This window comes from Gopherus flavomarginatus, chromosome 20, assembly GCF_025201925.1.
Source record: "Gopherus flavomarginatus isolate rGopFla2 chromosome 20, rGopFla2.mat.asm, whole genome shotgun sequence".
NCBI lineage: Eukaryota > Metazoa > Chordata > Testudines > Testudinidae > Gopherus > Gopherus flavomarginatus.
The window spans coordinates 20,501,940-20,514,943 of record NC_066636.1 but is presented as its reverse complement, the minus strand read 5'-3'; the positions used below and the strand labels follow the sequence as shown (position 1 = coordinate 20,514,943).

Genomic DNA, 13,004 nt, shown 5'->3' with positions numbered 1-13,004 from the left:
CGCTGGCATCCTACTTGCTATGATAATATACATAAAAGAGCAGGCACCGCTCTTTAAAGGGCAAGGCCCTAGCTGGGCTGTATGGACAGCAGAGATCCCATGGGGTGCTTTGCCTAAGAACAGGGGGGCAGTGCGCCCTTCCCCCCTCGAGATTTCTCCTCTGCGGCACAATTGTGCAGCATGCTGTGTCCTAGCTAGTCTCCACCCCAGAGCCAGCTGCATTTCAGCAGTGGCATGTTGCCTTGTAAAAGAATCTGTGGCCTTCTACAGCAGGCCTGGGTGATGGGGGGGCAGGGGTGCAGCGGAGAGAGACGGACCAGGGGAACGGAGCTTATCAGTCACATTGATCACATCCTGGCCCTGCCGCTGCCCCAGGGCCTCCTCACGGGAGCAGACCCCCCCACAGGCAAGATGAAAAGTTTAGATTCAGTTTCTTAGCTGCCCTCAAAATCAATCTACTCCCACTCTGCAGAAGGGGGGGGGGAGGGTGAGGGGGAGCGTCTGCCACCTGCTGGCCACACAAGATACTGCAGCCTGAGTTTAACCAGCAGCCCCAATTCCTGTCCAGCTGTGCACAATGGCTCCCTTCAGGCTCCAAATCAGCCATCAATTGCCATTAAACAGGCATTCAGGGTAGAGGCCCAGAGGGCATTCGGTGCCAAGATCCCACCGACGTTCTGTGAAATAGGGACGCCTAGCGCTCAAGTCCCTTCAAAAATCCCAACCCACTCCGCTGAGAACCCCGAGAGCGCAAGAGTACACCCGCCTGCCCGTGGCCGTGCTGCGGGAGATACGAGCGCCGTGGGAAAGCAGAGATCACTGAAGAGTCGCTTGGCAAACGCAGCCCCGGCATGTCAGCCGCAGCCTCAAACTCGACGGGCCTGGGCGTTATTCGAATGGGACAGGCAGAGCAAAGGAGGGAGAAAAGATACGCGAGGGGAAATTATATCCACCCAGCCTCCTGCTACAGAGCATAAGCCAGGCAGCAGATTGGGGGTGGCGGTGTGGGGGAGGCTTGCACCAGCAAGTGCATTACCAAGGATTTTCCCAAACCCTGGGGCCACTGCCTGACGCATGTGGGATCAGGCTGTATTTAAAATGCTCCGGGAAAAAGTGAGGTTGTGTGTGTGTGGAGGGATCTATCATAATCTAATAGCAGCAGCTTTAGAAGACAGTGCTTAAAGTGCACCCTGCTGAGACCTGGCTTGGCCCCCCCTTCTACCTCCCCCCCAGCACAGCACTAGGGGCTCGCTCCCTGGAGTCGCAGAGAGGTGGGAGCATCTCCAGAAGCAGAGAATCTGGGCTGCAAATGAGCAATTGGGATTCTTCCAGGGGGGCTGTTTCCTCTTTTCCTACTGGAGCAGGGGAGGATTTCCCTCTTCTGGGGTGGGGTGGGGTGAGGGAAGAGGACCTGAGGGAGACAATAAAGTGGTAGCACAGGGGATCACATCTGTATACAAAGGCACTTGAGGGGACTTCTTGCAACAGAACGGCAGCCTTGCAGCTGGAAGGAGACTATACACCCTTCGTTCCAGGGAGGCCTGGATTCTGGCTGCCTCTTACGGGCTGGGCCCCCACCTTTGCTCCCCTCTAGTCCAGTCCAATCCTTCCCACTCCGGCTGGGGCTATGTCCCCCCTCTCCGTCCCCAGCCCTGCTTGGCTTTTAGCCCACTGCAGCCTGGTGCAGAGAGGGTGATGCAACATTGCCCCCTCGTGGCGGACTGGAGCCTATGGCAGTAGCTACTGCTCTTCCCCCAGGGAGGAGTCGGGGTTATTTTCCCAACATGCGAAGAAGGTTTTTTCCCAGCCAAGTGGGCAGCCTGCTTGGAACAGACACCTGGGTAAACAGGATCCCAAGCCAGACGAGGCAGCTCACACACTTCCTGCAAACCCAGCACTTCCTGCAAACCCAGCACTGGGGACAGACAGGCAGCTGCTTTGAGGGGATCTGTGTAGGTCAAGCGGCCTCCATGCCCTTTCCGGCTGCCTCTCTCCACCACATCCCACACATGGCGCAAGCTTCCTCTCCTGTTCCAACCTACCTGAAAACCACTCAGCACAGGGTACTGCCAGCCTGGCTCTGCTGCCAAACCCTCGCCACCCAGGCACCCGCAAGTCGGGCATCAGGCTGACGTTTAAACACTGAACCTTTAATCAGTGCTACCACCCCCTCCTCTTTAAAAGAGGCACGACCTGTACTGGCGGAGAAGGAATTGCTCCTGTCCCCACATTCGCCTGCAATGTTGCATAGACATAACAGCAGCCAGACTGGGTCAGACCAAAGATCCATCAAGCCCAGTATCCTGTCCTCTGACAGTGGCCAGTGCCAGGTGCCCCAGAGGGAAGGAACAGAACAGGGGATCATCAAGTGATCCATCCCGTCGCTCATTCCCAGCTTCTGGCAAACAGAGGCTTGGGACACCATCCCTGCCCATCCTGGCTAATAGCCATTGATGGAACTATCCTCCATGAATCTATCTAGCTCCCTTTTGGACCGCTTTCCTTCAAGATGTTAAGACGACATATTAACACGTACCCCATCCATGTGCACACACACTCCTGTCAGAGAACCAGAGAACTGGAAGGGACCTGGAGAGGTCATCTAGTCCAGTCGCCTGCATCCCCCTATATTCGCCCCCTCCATCTCGATCTCCATCCTCACTCAGTGCCCTGTATGTCAGACATCTCCCCCCGACAAGTGCACAGGGCTTATACTCCCCAAGTCGCTCTCACACACCCCTGACCATCCCACTTTGCATCCAGCTCACCAGAGGCCATCGGAAAGTGTCCCACTTAAACACTGTGCAAACACATTAGGAAAAAGACACCACTCTTTTATTTAATATAAAAAGTCAGCAACATGCTGTACGTCACTTTGAAGGCTGGTGCCTATGTTTGTTTGCACAGACAACAGAGGAAGGCTCCTACGGGGAGCATTTTGAGACATTTACATTGAAAAAACAAGCCCACAAAGCCCCCCCAATGACTTCATTTTTAAAGAAGGTGCATTCAAGCATGGGAGAAAGTACTTGAAGTCAGAGCCAGTCTGAAAGCGGGGACAGCTGGTTCGAAGTATTAGCACCTTATATACATCTGTTCTCCCAAGTAGTTATTCCGCCTCCTCCTTGCCCCCCCAAAAATCTGTAAAAATGGGGAAGCAGAAGCACCCAGAGAGGATCAGACCCACAAACAGAACTCTGGAGTCGGGCTTCCCACTTTAGACAGTGCAGCTTGTAGGGAGGCCAGCCCCTAATGAAGTCGACAAGAGGGAAAAAGACAGAACCTCGATTTCTGATGTCTGAGTGTAACTTGGAAGAGAGACCCCCGCCTCCCCCACGGGATCAGAACTGACTTCCCAGCTATATTCCCAGCAGCTCCATTCGACTGGGCCCTCTGCCCCACATTTCAGAGAGGCCGGCCTATCTCCTCAGGAGCTCAGTAACGCAGGCCACTTGGAGACCCCAGAAATGGATTGTGCTATGGGAACCCCTCTGCTTTCCATGAGTCGCGATGCAACAGCGGCGAGACTCACAGGAGGCTACTCGACCCCATGGCAAAGATCCCCAAAGGGGCAGGGCGGATTAGTCTCGTGGCGTCGACTCAGTGGGCCGAAATGAAACAAGTCACCTCCAGTGGGCCCTTGCGGTTCAAAGTACGGCATAAATACATTACATAAACCAGGGCTGCCAAGCGATTAAAAAATGAATCGCAATGAATCGTGCTGGTAAACAATACTAGAATACAATTTATATCATTGTTTTGGGATATTTGTAATAAAAATAATATAAAGTGAGCCCTGTACATTTTGTTTTCTGTGTTGTAATTGAAATCAATATATTTTTAAAAACAGACAAACATCCAAAATATTTAATAAATTTCAACTGGTATTCTAGTGTTTAACAGTGCGATTAAACCTGCGATTCATTTTTTAAAATCACGATTAATTTTTTGGAGTTAATTGTGTGAGTTAACAGCGATTAAAATCAACCGCCCTAAAATAAACACAACAGAAATACGTTCTTCCCCATTCTGGCTCCCCGAATCCTGCTCCAACGGGCTCAGTTTGCAGATTCAAGCACAAATTCTCCCTTCCCCTCCCCACTAGGGACCTCATCTATCCAGCCACATCACTGGGGAGATGAAAGAGTTTGCCACCGGAAGTCTGCTGGCAGTTTTGTCCATGGTATGAGACTCCAGCTCGCTGTGCCGTAACCCAGCCGGAGCCGATGCAGCTGAGAGTTGGAGGTCAGTAAAATAAGCAGATTCTTGGCAGAGGCATAACTGGAGCAAATAAAAGGACCTATCTCAGTCACTTCTAGTGATCAGAAGAGCTCAGGTTATGGCTGCTGCGGGGACTGATCCCGACAACCACGGTTCTAGACAACTGGAGCGTAGAAACTTCAGTTAACGTCTCCTATGCAGAGGGTGCCGCTCACTCAGGCAAAAGGTCAGCGCAAGCTGCTCGCAGCACTGATGTCCTTGAGCGGGTAACAGCTGGGACGTAAGTGGCTTGTGCTGTAAAGGGATGAATTTTACTCAGACACTGAAGTGCAAGAGCCCTAGCAAAGTTGTTTCCTTCCATTACAACTTGCCTGGCAATACTGTCGCTGGTTAAACCTTCAGGAGAAACAAGAGGTGGCAGGATCTAGCAATGGACACGTAGGTTGGCTATGTTCTCAGAGTTTGACCTGGAACAGAGGGGCTCCTTACTCCCAGTCCAGGAGCATAGGGCGTCCCATTGCCTGGTGGGTAAATACGATGCATTAGGTAGTACTTAGGTACCTGGATTTTCAAGTGCCTCCAACTTTCAGAAGGCAAGTGCTCAGCACTCTCTAACAAGGAGGCCCCTTTAACAGGGGACTCAAGTTGGGCCAATAAGATCATTGCTCCCTTCCAAAAAATCTGGGTCTGGAGTTTAGCAGCTCAGACCTGGAGCAATGTTCTTCCCACCACATCTGCAAAGCAGGACGTCGGCGTGCGAACGCACAATGCACTGTGCGAGGCGTATAAATCAGGAGCAGAGGCAGCGGAGAGCTGGAGACCAAGCGAGCGCTAACTCGCAGGGCCAGCCACGGCGTCGATGGCAGTTTCCTCTTCAGCCGGACTATCCACAACCTCATCCGAGCCCAACTCCACGCTAGCCAGCGAGACCCGATCCTGGCTGGGCTCGGCTGCTCCCGGTTTCCCCAGCACATTCCTGAGCTGTATCCAGAAGAAAGGCTGCCGGCTGGGCTCCGAAGGCCATTCCAGGTAGGTTTTGGTGCTCAGCATCTTTCGGAGCTTGCAGAACTTGTTGGGCAGGCTCTTGGGATCGATGGCCTCCTTCACCACGAGGATGACGTCCTCGTAGCCCAGCCCGACGGCCCGCTGGTGGGCGAAGTAGAGCTCGTAGTTGCACCACTCGCTGTCGACGAAGCTGCGGGAGAGGACGAAGATGACCTTGTAGCTGTTCTCGATGTTCTCGATGATGTTGTCGATGATCCACTTGCCTGGCGTGAAGTCCCTCTCGTGGATGCAGATGCGGTAGGGGGGGCTGGAGCTCTCCAGCCGCCGGAGCAGCTCCTGCCTCACCCAGTCGGCGTCTGAGCAGCTGTAGGAGATGAAGGCATGGTAGGCGTAGGCCCGAGTGGGGTGAGCGTGGCGGGCGCGGTACTTCGACCGGACGATGCGGTAGGTGGCCTGCAGATACCACAGCACGTCGAACCTCCAGCACAGCACCATGCTTGCAATGATCACAGCGGCCGTGACTGAGACAGAGATGGCCACCACCACCCTCACGTCGCACTCCATCAGCCCCGGGGTGTAGGCAGCCACGCCCATGTCCAGCAGGGACTCCGGGTGGTAGCACGTCCAGTCTCCGGGCCAGTCCAGCAGGGTTAGCTTACCCTTCCTCCGAGTCTCCTGCAGGAAGCCGTAGAGGTCGCAGGTGCAGTGGTAGGGGTTGTTCCCGGCCTTGAGGCTGGTCAGCTCTGGCATGTTGACGAAGGAGCCCTCGCTGATGACCCCAAAGGAGTTGCCATCCATGGCCAGTATTCGCAGGCTGGGGCATCTCCATTCTGAGGGAATGAATTTGATCTTGTTCCCACTAAGCTTCAGCTCCTGGAGGTCTTGGCAGCGGACAAAGTAGCTCATCTCCAGCCGGTCCAGCTCGGAATAGGAGAGGTCCAGGTAGTGAAGGGTGATGGGCAGGCACTTGAAGATCTCCATGGTAACACTGTTGTGGTCCAGGGCCAGCCAGACCAGGCCGGGATTCCACTGGCACGCCGTCTCCTTCAGGTCCCCAATGTGGTTGTGGCTGGCATTGATATGGGTCAGGCGAGGCCAACTAGCCGTGAGCTTAGCCACTATGCCCAAGCTGGTCAGCTCATTTTTGGCCACGAGGAACCGCTCCAGTTTGGGCATGACGCCCTGGTAGTTGCAGCCCTGGTTGTAGATGTAGGTGTCCTTCAGCCGGTTGTTGGAGACGTCCAGGGTCACCACATTGCGCATCTCGTCCCAGGTGTCACAAGGCACGAAATTGAAGTTGACGTTGAGAATGGAGAGGTTGGCCACACCACTGAACCAGGTGAAGGTCCAGTCGAAACGCAGGATGTCGGGGTTGCTGATGTCCTGCAGCAACAAACTGTCCAGGGTCAGGTTGGCGATGCCCGCTTCCGAGCGATTCCACTGGGAAGAGCGGGCGAAGTCAATGGCCATCAGGGAGAGGTCGCGGATGCGGGACTTCTGGATGTTCAGCAGGGCCAGGCGTAGCAGGTTCTCGTTGAACTTCCCCCGGTAGAAGACCAGCTTGCTGGCTCGCACCTCGGCCAAGCCAGAGAAGACATCTGCGGACTCAGTGTAGTAGGTGAACTCAAAGAGGTTGCGGAAGCGGAGATACTGCAGCGGCTTACCCCTCAGGTCCTGCAGAATCATGGGCAAGGCCTTGGGATTCTTGTCCAGGGCCATGTCGCACCACAGGGCTGTGGTGTTCAGCAGCGAGAATGCCCCTTTTTGATACTCCAGTAGGCTGGATGCCGTCTTCAGGGCAAACTTCTGCAAGGCTATATCCTTCAGCGGAAAGAAGTCCCACTTGCCAACCGTCTGGATCAGAGACCCGCCCATGGAGAACTCCTGCAGGTTCCTCAGAGTGCTGAAGACCTTGTCCAGAGTTGAGCAGAGGTACAAGTTGTTGGACATCTCCAACCGCCTCAGTTTCCTCAGAGGCTTCAGGGCCGGCGAGGGGATCCGGCGCAGGGAGTTGTTGAATAGGCTGAGTTCCTCCAGCAGGACATTGGAGGTGAAGGCATCCGCCGCGATGCGTGAGATGTTGTTGTAGCCCAGGTCCAAGCTCTGCAGCTGGGTCAGCACTGAGAAGTCCCCTGAGGTGATCTCTTTGAGCCTGTTATACGAGAGATCCAGTCTGAGCAGGGTGCGGGGAAGGTGCTGGGGAACGCAGTTCAGGTTCTGACCTTTGCAGGTGGCGGTTTTGTTGTCAGTGGTGACAAGACATGGGTGGTCCCCCTCTGCCAGTCCCACGATCACCATGTACAAAGCTATGCATATCCCAGCCAGTGGGCACATGGTCTTCTCTTCACATCTTTGTTCACCTGAAAGATCGAGAAAGAGTAGGACGTCCCCTGAAACGCCCTCGAACGTTACTTTCAGAGACCTGTCCACATGCTAATGTTAACCTATAGAGCAGAGACCTCTACCGCCCCACGGTACAGTCATTCAACCGGCTGAGGCGAACGCTGCACCATGGAATTACTGATGGTACGCTTTGTGGATTGGACATGTACAGCAGCACTACCCTCAGCCCATTGAGACATCCAGTCCAGCATCCTGGAACAAACCATCCGCCTGTAGTCCCGCCCCTCTGGACCCCACCCCTATCCACCTGCCCTACCAGATCCAGCTATTAACCCACTTTATTCCCTTTACCTCCTTCCTGCCATGCAGGACAAGCCGACGGTACCTCTACCCCCATCTCTCTGCTGCCTCAGAGACAGGTCCATCTAGTTCAATATCCCCCACCGCCTACCATTCTCGATTAGGGCATCGTGATCCTGGCCAGAGGTTAGACGTTGGCCACTCCTGTCTAACAGTTCACTTCCCACAATCCCATGGGGCCAGTGATCGTGTTCACACACACAGGCTCCACAACGGGAGAGAATGCCACTTACAGAGCAAGAGGCGCTGCCCCTTAGGTGACAGATGCGGAGCTGAGCACAGCACTGAAGGAGGCAGCTGTCCCTTCCATGCCAGCCCCAGACAGTCCTAGATCAAGAGAGAAACAGCATTTTACTGGACGCAGGTAGCAACACAAGATGAATCAACTGGCTCACCAGCCACCCATGCTAGACACATGTCGGGGAGACACACTGGCTCAGACTTGCTTCCCAAACCAACCCCCACCCCCATCTTCTGTGCAAAGCTAGAGGAACATGGCAGCCTGAGGGAGACTTCGAGAAAGTACAAATGGGAGGAAGATAAATCTCAAGGAAGCCAGGTCAATACCCGGATACTCGCGATGGAAAATGCTGCCGCCGGCGTTCTGTGTCCCCGCCACTCAGTCACATGGGAAGAGGCTACGTCAGAAAGAAAGGCCTGGCTTCTCCATCACTCGGGACGCGTCTTCACTGCAACACATAACATGAATTAGTCCACTTGATCTACCCTAGCTCAGGGCAGAATGCTTCCTATCTGAGCTAAATGATGAATCCTACATCTGGACAGGTGTTAGGGTCCCTTCTAACCCCATGGCTCTCCAGTTCTACAACTCAAGCTGCCACAACCCCCCTGCATTCGTCACTTGAACGCCAACCTCCTTGCTCCTCCCACGCCAGCCCACGGGCCGCCGAGCTCAAATCTAACACACCTCCTTACAACTCAAGTGAGTGATTTGTGTGTGGATGGGAGTTGGGTTAGGGCAAACCTCCAGTAATAGCTCAAAGTGACAATGCACTGCAGACAAACCCTTGGCGTCTTTACAGCGAGATGGGATGTCTCCTGGAGACTCGCTCAAGTGGATCCAGAAGTTGCAGTGTTTGATTGGAATAGGTTGATGTGTTTCGTTCAAGACTTGTTTTGGTAAAAGCGATGGGAAACCGAGCAGACAACACTTCCCCTCTCCCGCCCTCACACCCCTGACCTTGAAAACTTCATTTTGGCCAAAAACTTGGCTTTTTTTTATTTATTTTTTTTTAATTAAAACCAAAATCAGGTCAAGAAGAACTGACTGAAAACAACGTTAAACATTTCCTGACCATCTGCATGTTCAGAAATCACAGGTGAGATTTTCTGGTCTGCGCTATGCTACAGAACCATATACTGATCCTCTCTGGCCTTGAAATCCAGCTGCCCTGTCTGCTTTATGTCTGGAGAGGGCATTCACCTTAGGGTTTCTATTGCAACTTTCTTCCCAGAGGACGGCAAGTTGTAAGCACTCCCAGAGAGCCCAGCAAACTGACGCATTAACTAGAACTGATTCCTGAATAACTCCATGTGCTGATTCTTATTCCAGAATAAGTGTTTTGTCCCTGTTTATCTTAACTTCTGGGTTTAGCTCACAGGAACAAGGCACTCTTGTTCTGGAATAGGAGTATAGAGCACCTGGCACTCTTCAGGAACAGCTGTATCATGTGCAAGCCCTTAAACCACCACTGAAATGCAGCCATCTCTGGAGTGGAACAAGAAGAGGGGGAAAAAACAGCTATAGAAATCGCCTGTGTAATTGTCCAAGCTTGCCCTTCTCCTGTATCCCTCACCTGCCCTACTGTTTGTTCTACACTTGGTACATGTTTTTAGAGCAGGAGTGGGAAAACTACGGCCCAGGGGCCGCATCCTGCCCTCCAGATGTTTTAATCTGGCCCTTGAGCTCCTGCTGGGGAGCGGGGTCAGGAGCTTGCCCCGCTCCCCACATGCTGTGGCTCCATGCGGTTCCCTGAAGCAGTGGCATGTCCCCCCTCTGGCTCCTATGCATAGGGGCAGCCTGGGGACTCCGCATGCTGCCCTCAAGCCAAGCGCCACCCTCACAGCTCCCATTGGCTGGCAACCACAGACAATGGGAGCTGTGGGGGCGGCGCCTGAAGACGGGGCAGTGTGCAGACCCGCCTGGCAGTGCCTCTGCATAGGAACTGGAGAGGGGGACATGCCGGTGCTTCTGGGAGCTGCTTGAGATAAGCACCACCCGGAGCCTGCATCCTGACCCCGGCCTGTGCCCCAACCCCCTGCCCCAGCCCTGATCCCCCTCCCACCCTCTGAACCTCTCAGTCTCAGCCTGGAGTACCCTCCTATACCCCCAACCTCTCATCCTCGGCCCCACCCCAGAGCCCGTACCCCCAGCCGGAGCCCTCACCACCTCCCGCACCCCAACCCCCAATTTCGCGAGCATTCATGGCCCGCCATACAATTTCCATACCCAGATGCGGCCCTCGGGCCAAAAGGTTTGCCCACCCCTGTTTTAGAGGGTAAGCAGTTTGGGGCAGGGATGAGCCACGTGCTAGCTACTGCACATATACATTGGGATCCCTCCCAAAATTCTGAGAGCATCTCAACGCCTCTAGTCACAATATCAGTTAGCTTTACTTCAACTTCAGTTTTGTTTCTTTAGATTGCAACACTCATTCACGCCATCATAGTAAATTATGCTGGGCAGTGACATGAAGGCAGCGTCTTGCTTCAGTATCTTACAATGCTGCCATAAAAGACTTGACACAAGTGGTAATGTCCATCATCATGTCTACTTTCACAATAGTTCAGAAGGCTCTGGCTAAAATCCAACGCCAGTAACTCTAGTAGGCCCATAAATCTTTCTGGAGTCCTCGGCAACGAAAGCCACTAGACACGATTATGTTATGAATAAAAAAACGCCAGGAAAGCATTCACTTCCATTAGATTCGACTTTCACACCTAAAACCCTACGTTACCTTTCCAAAACTAGTCCTTCCCCCATGTGACTTTCTTTTTTAAATCAAACCAAAAATATCAGCCGTGTCTGCATAAAGCAGAAATATTGCTAAAGCTATTTAGTCAAAAATCCAGTTTCTGGAGGCAGGAGGGGAAGCCGTTGAGGTGGAAAATATTATTAGCACCAATATTTCTATATCACAAGTGTTACGTGATCAGATTTTTCCCCCAGCTCTCAAGCCATGTGGATACAATTTTTGTCGATTTCATTGCAGGACAGTTGAGGATTCTAGTAAACATGCATAATTTGTCTAGAGAGGCCCTCTAATACGGAACGTGATTTCAGTTGCCAGCTAGCTGAAAGCGAACACCATGGTTTCAGAGGACCCGAGACTGGTACACCAGGGGAGACAGGAAAGGAAACAACAGGCTGAACATCAGACGAAAATAGCATGAGGCTGCAGGACAGTCTTCGCTAGACATTTAGCACTAGACTGGAGGCAGGAGAGCCCACCGCACTGGAGGTCAGGAGTAGGGTGACCAGATGTCCCGATTTTATAGGGCCAGTCCCAATATCTGGGGCTTTTTTTTATATGGGCTCTATTTACCCCCACTCCCCGTCCCGATTTTTCACACGTGCTGTCTGGTCACCCTAGTCAGGACACAGGCTTCTATTCCCAGATCCGACATCTGGGGCAAGTCACTTCCTCTGCGCCTCAGTTTCCCCATCTCAGCACTCACCTGTGCAAAGCGCTTCGTGGTCTCCAGAGAAAAGTCTGGGGGGTTTTCTTACATAATTCACTCTTAGAAAGGTGCTGCAGGCAGGGATCTTCTATTGGCAGGGAGCTGGCCGGAACAATCCCCCCACCCCTTGCCTGGTTTTCAAGGCACCTTTATCTCCTGGAGTCAGGATCCAGTGGGACCAGCATGCCAATGCGGCGTGTAAACGCTTCCCCCTCACTTCATCTCCAGCGGCTGGGGCCCGGGGCGCACACGCCAGCTCCCCCTTCAGCAACTCCAGGGCGCTCCCAACCGCCCCTCGATGAGCCCCATTGCGAGTCCCACACCAAGACCAGAATCCGTCCAGGGGGGTGGTCCAGAAACCCACCGCAGCTTAAACCCGGGTGGCTGCAGCGAGCAGGGCGAAGGGGCGCATCCGGCAGGTCCCCCCCGGTCCTAGGTGATCACACGGGGCTGGGGGGACTTGACTTGGGTCCTTCTTTGGGTACTTTCCTGTAGCCCCCCCATGCAGCCCGGGGGGCTTGGTTGGTCTATCGCACCCCTTGGCTAGGTCCCGGGGGGCCACCAGCCGGGGCTCCCCTCTGGCCCCACTGCGCCACTCATTCTACCTGGCCCGTCCCTCGGAGCGACTGAGCTGGCTCATATACGAGGAAGATTTCCAGGCTGGGGCGTCACCTCCCCTTAAAGAGACAGCGCGCCTCGAGGATTTGTTTTCTCTTCTCTTCTCCTAAACACCCCAAAACCAAACCGGGAGTTAACTAACCACCCTGGCTGTAAACCGGGGTGATATTTCTCTGCTTCACAGGGGGCTGCAAGGCTCAGCGCATTCTTGTCTGGGTGGCACTTTCAGAGCCTCCCATAAAAGCACCAAGAACCTGCCAGGTTAGTGTTCTGGGGTGTGGTAGCTCCTAGGGGCCCTAGTCGTGGGATCAGGCTCTACTGTGCTCGGAGCTGTACAGAGATAGGAGTCCTGAGGAGCTCGGGATGGAAATAGGGAGGCCAGAGGGGAACAGGCACAGAGAGGGGAGGTGCCCAGCTGAACAGAACTCAGCTCTCCTGTGTCCCATCTCAGTGCACTAGCTACTAGGCTGTTCTACCCAATGGTCATTTCCCTTCCCCACTTACAAGAGAGAGATTAGGGTGTATTTCTGACCCACTAATTCACTGGATTAATGGCCCAGTATCCCATCTCTCCAGCGCTGGCTGCTTCGAAAGAAGGAGGAAGATCCCCAAGACAGGCTCACCTGCCCCCCAGGGAAGTTTATTCCTGGCTCCCTTCCAATTAGTGGTTAGCTCGTGCCTGGGAGCATGGGGGCGGGGATTGCAGCTGGCACAGGGCAACTGACCCCTTTCAGGGGAGATAGACCCAGACCAGG

At 53.8% G+C, this 13,004-nt stretch overlaps 1 protein-coding gene across 2 annotated transcripts; it reads right to left on the bottom strand.

Annotated features, from left to right (window-relative positions):
• Positions 1–2,817: 2,817 nt before the first annotated feature.
• Positions 2,818–8,246, bottom strand: LOC127038303 (toll-like receptor 2). 2 transcript variants are annotated; one of them, XM_050930875.1, is made up of 2 exons: positions 8,163–8,246; positions 2,818–7,586 (listed from the first exon to the last, which is right to left on the bottom strand). In XM_050930875.1, the coding sequence occupies exon 2, from the start codon at positions 7,558–7,560 to the stop codon at positions 5,053–5,055; it is 2,508 nt and encodes an 835-aa protein (XP_050786832.1). In that variant the 5' UTR covers positions 7,561–7,586; positions 8,163–8,246; the 3' UTR covers positions 2,818–5,052. The 2 variants fall into 2 exon arrangements, with proteins under 2 accessions (XP_050786832.1, XP_050786833.1); XM_050930876.1 differs by having other exon boundaries at positions 2,818–7,616; positions 8,163–8,244.
• Positions 8,247–13,004: the final 4,758 nt, after the last annotated feature.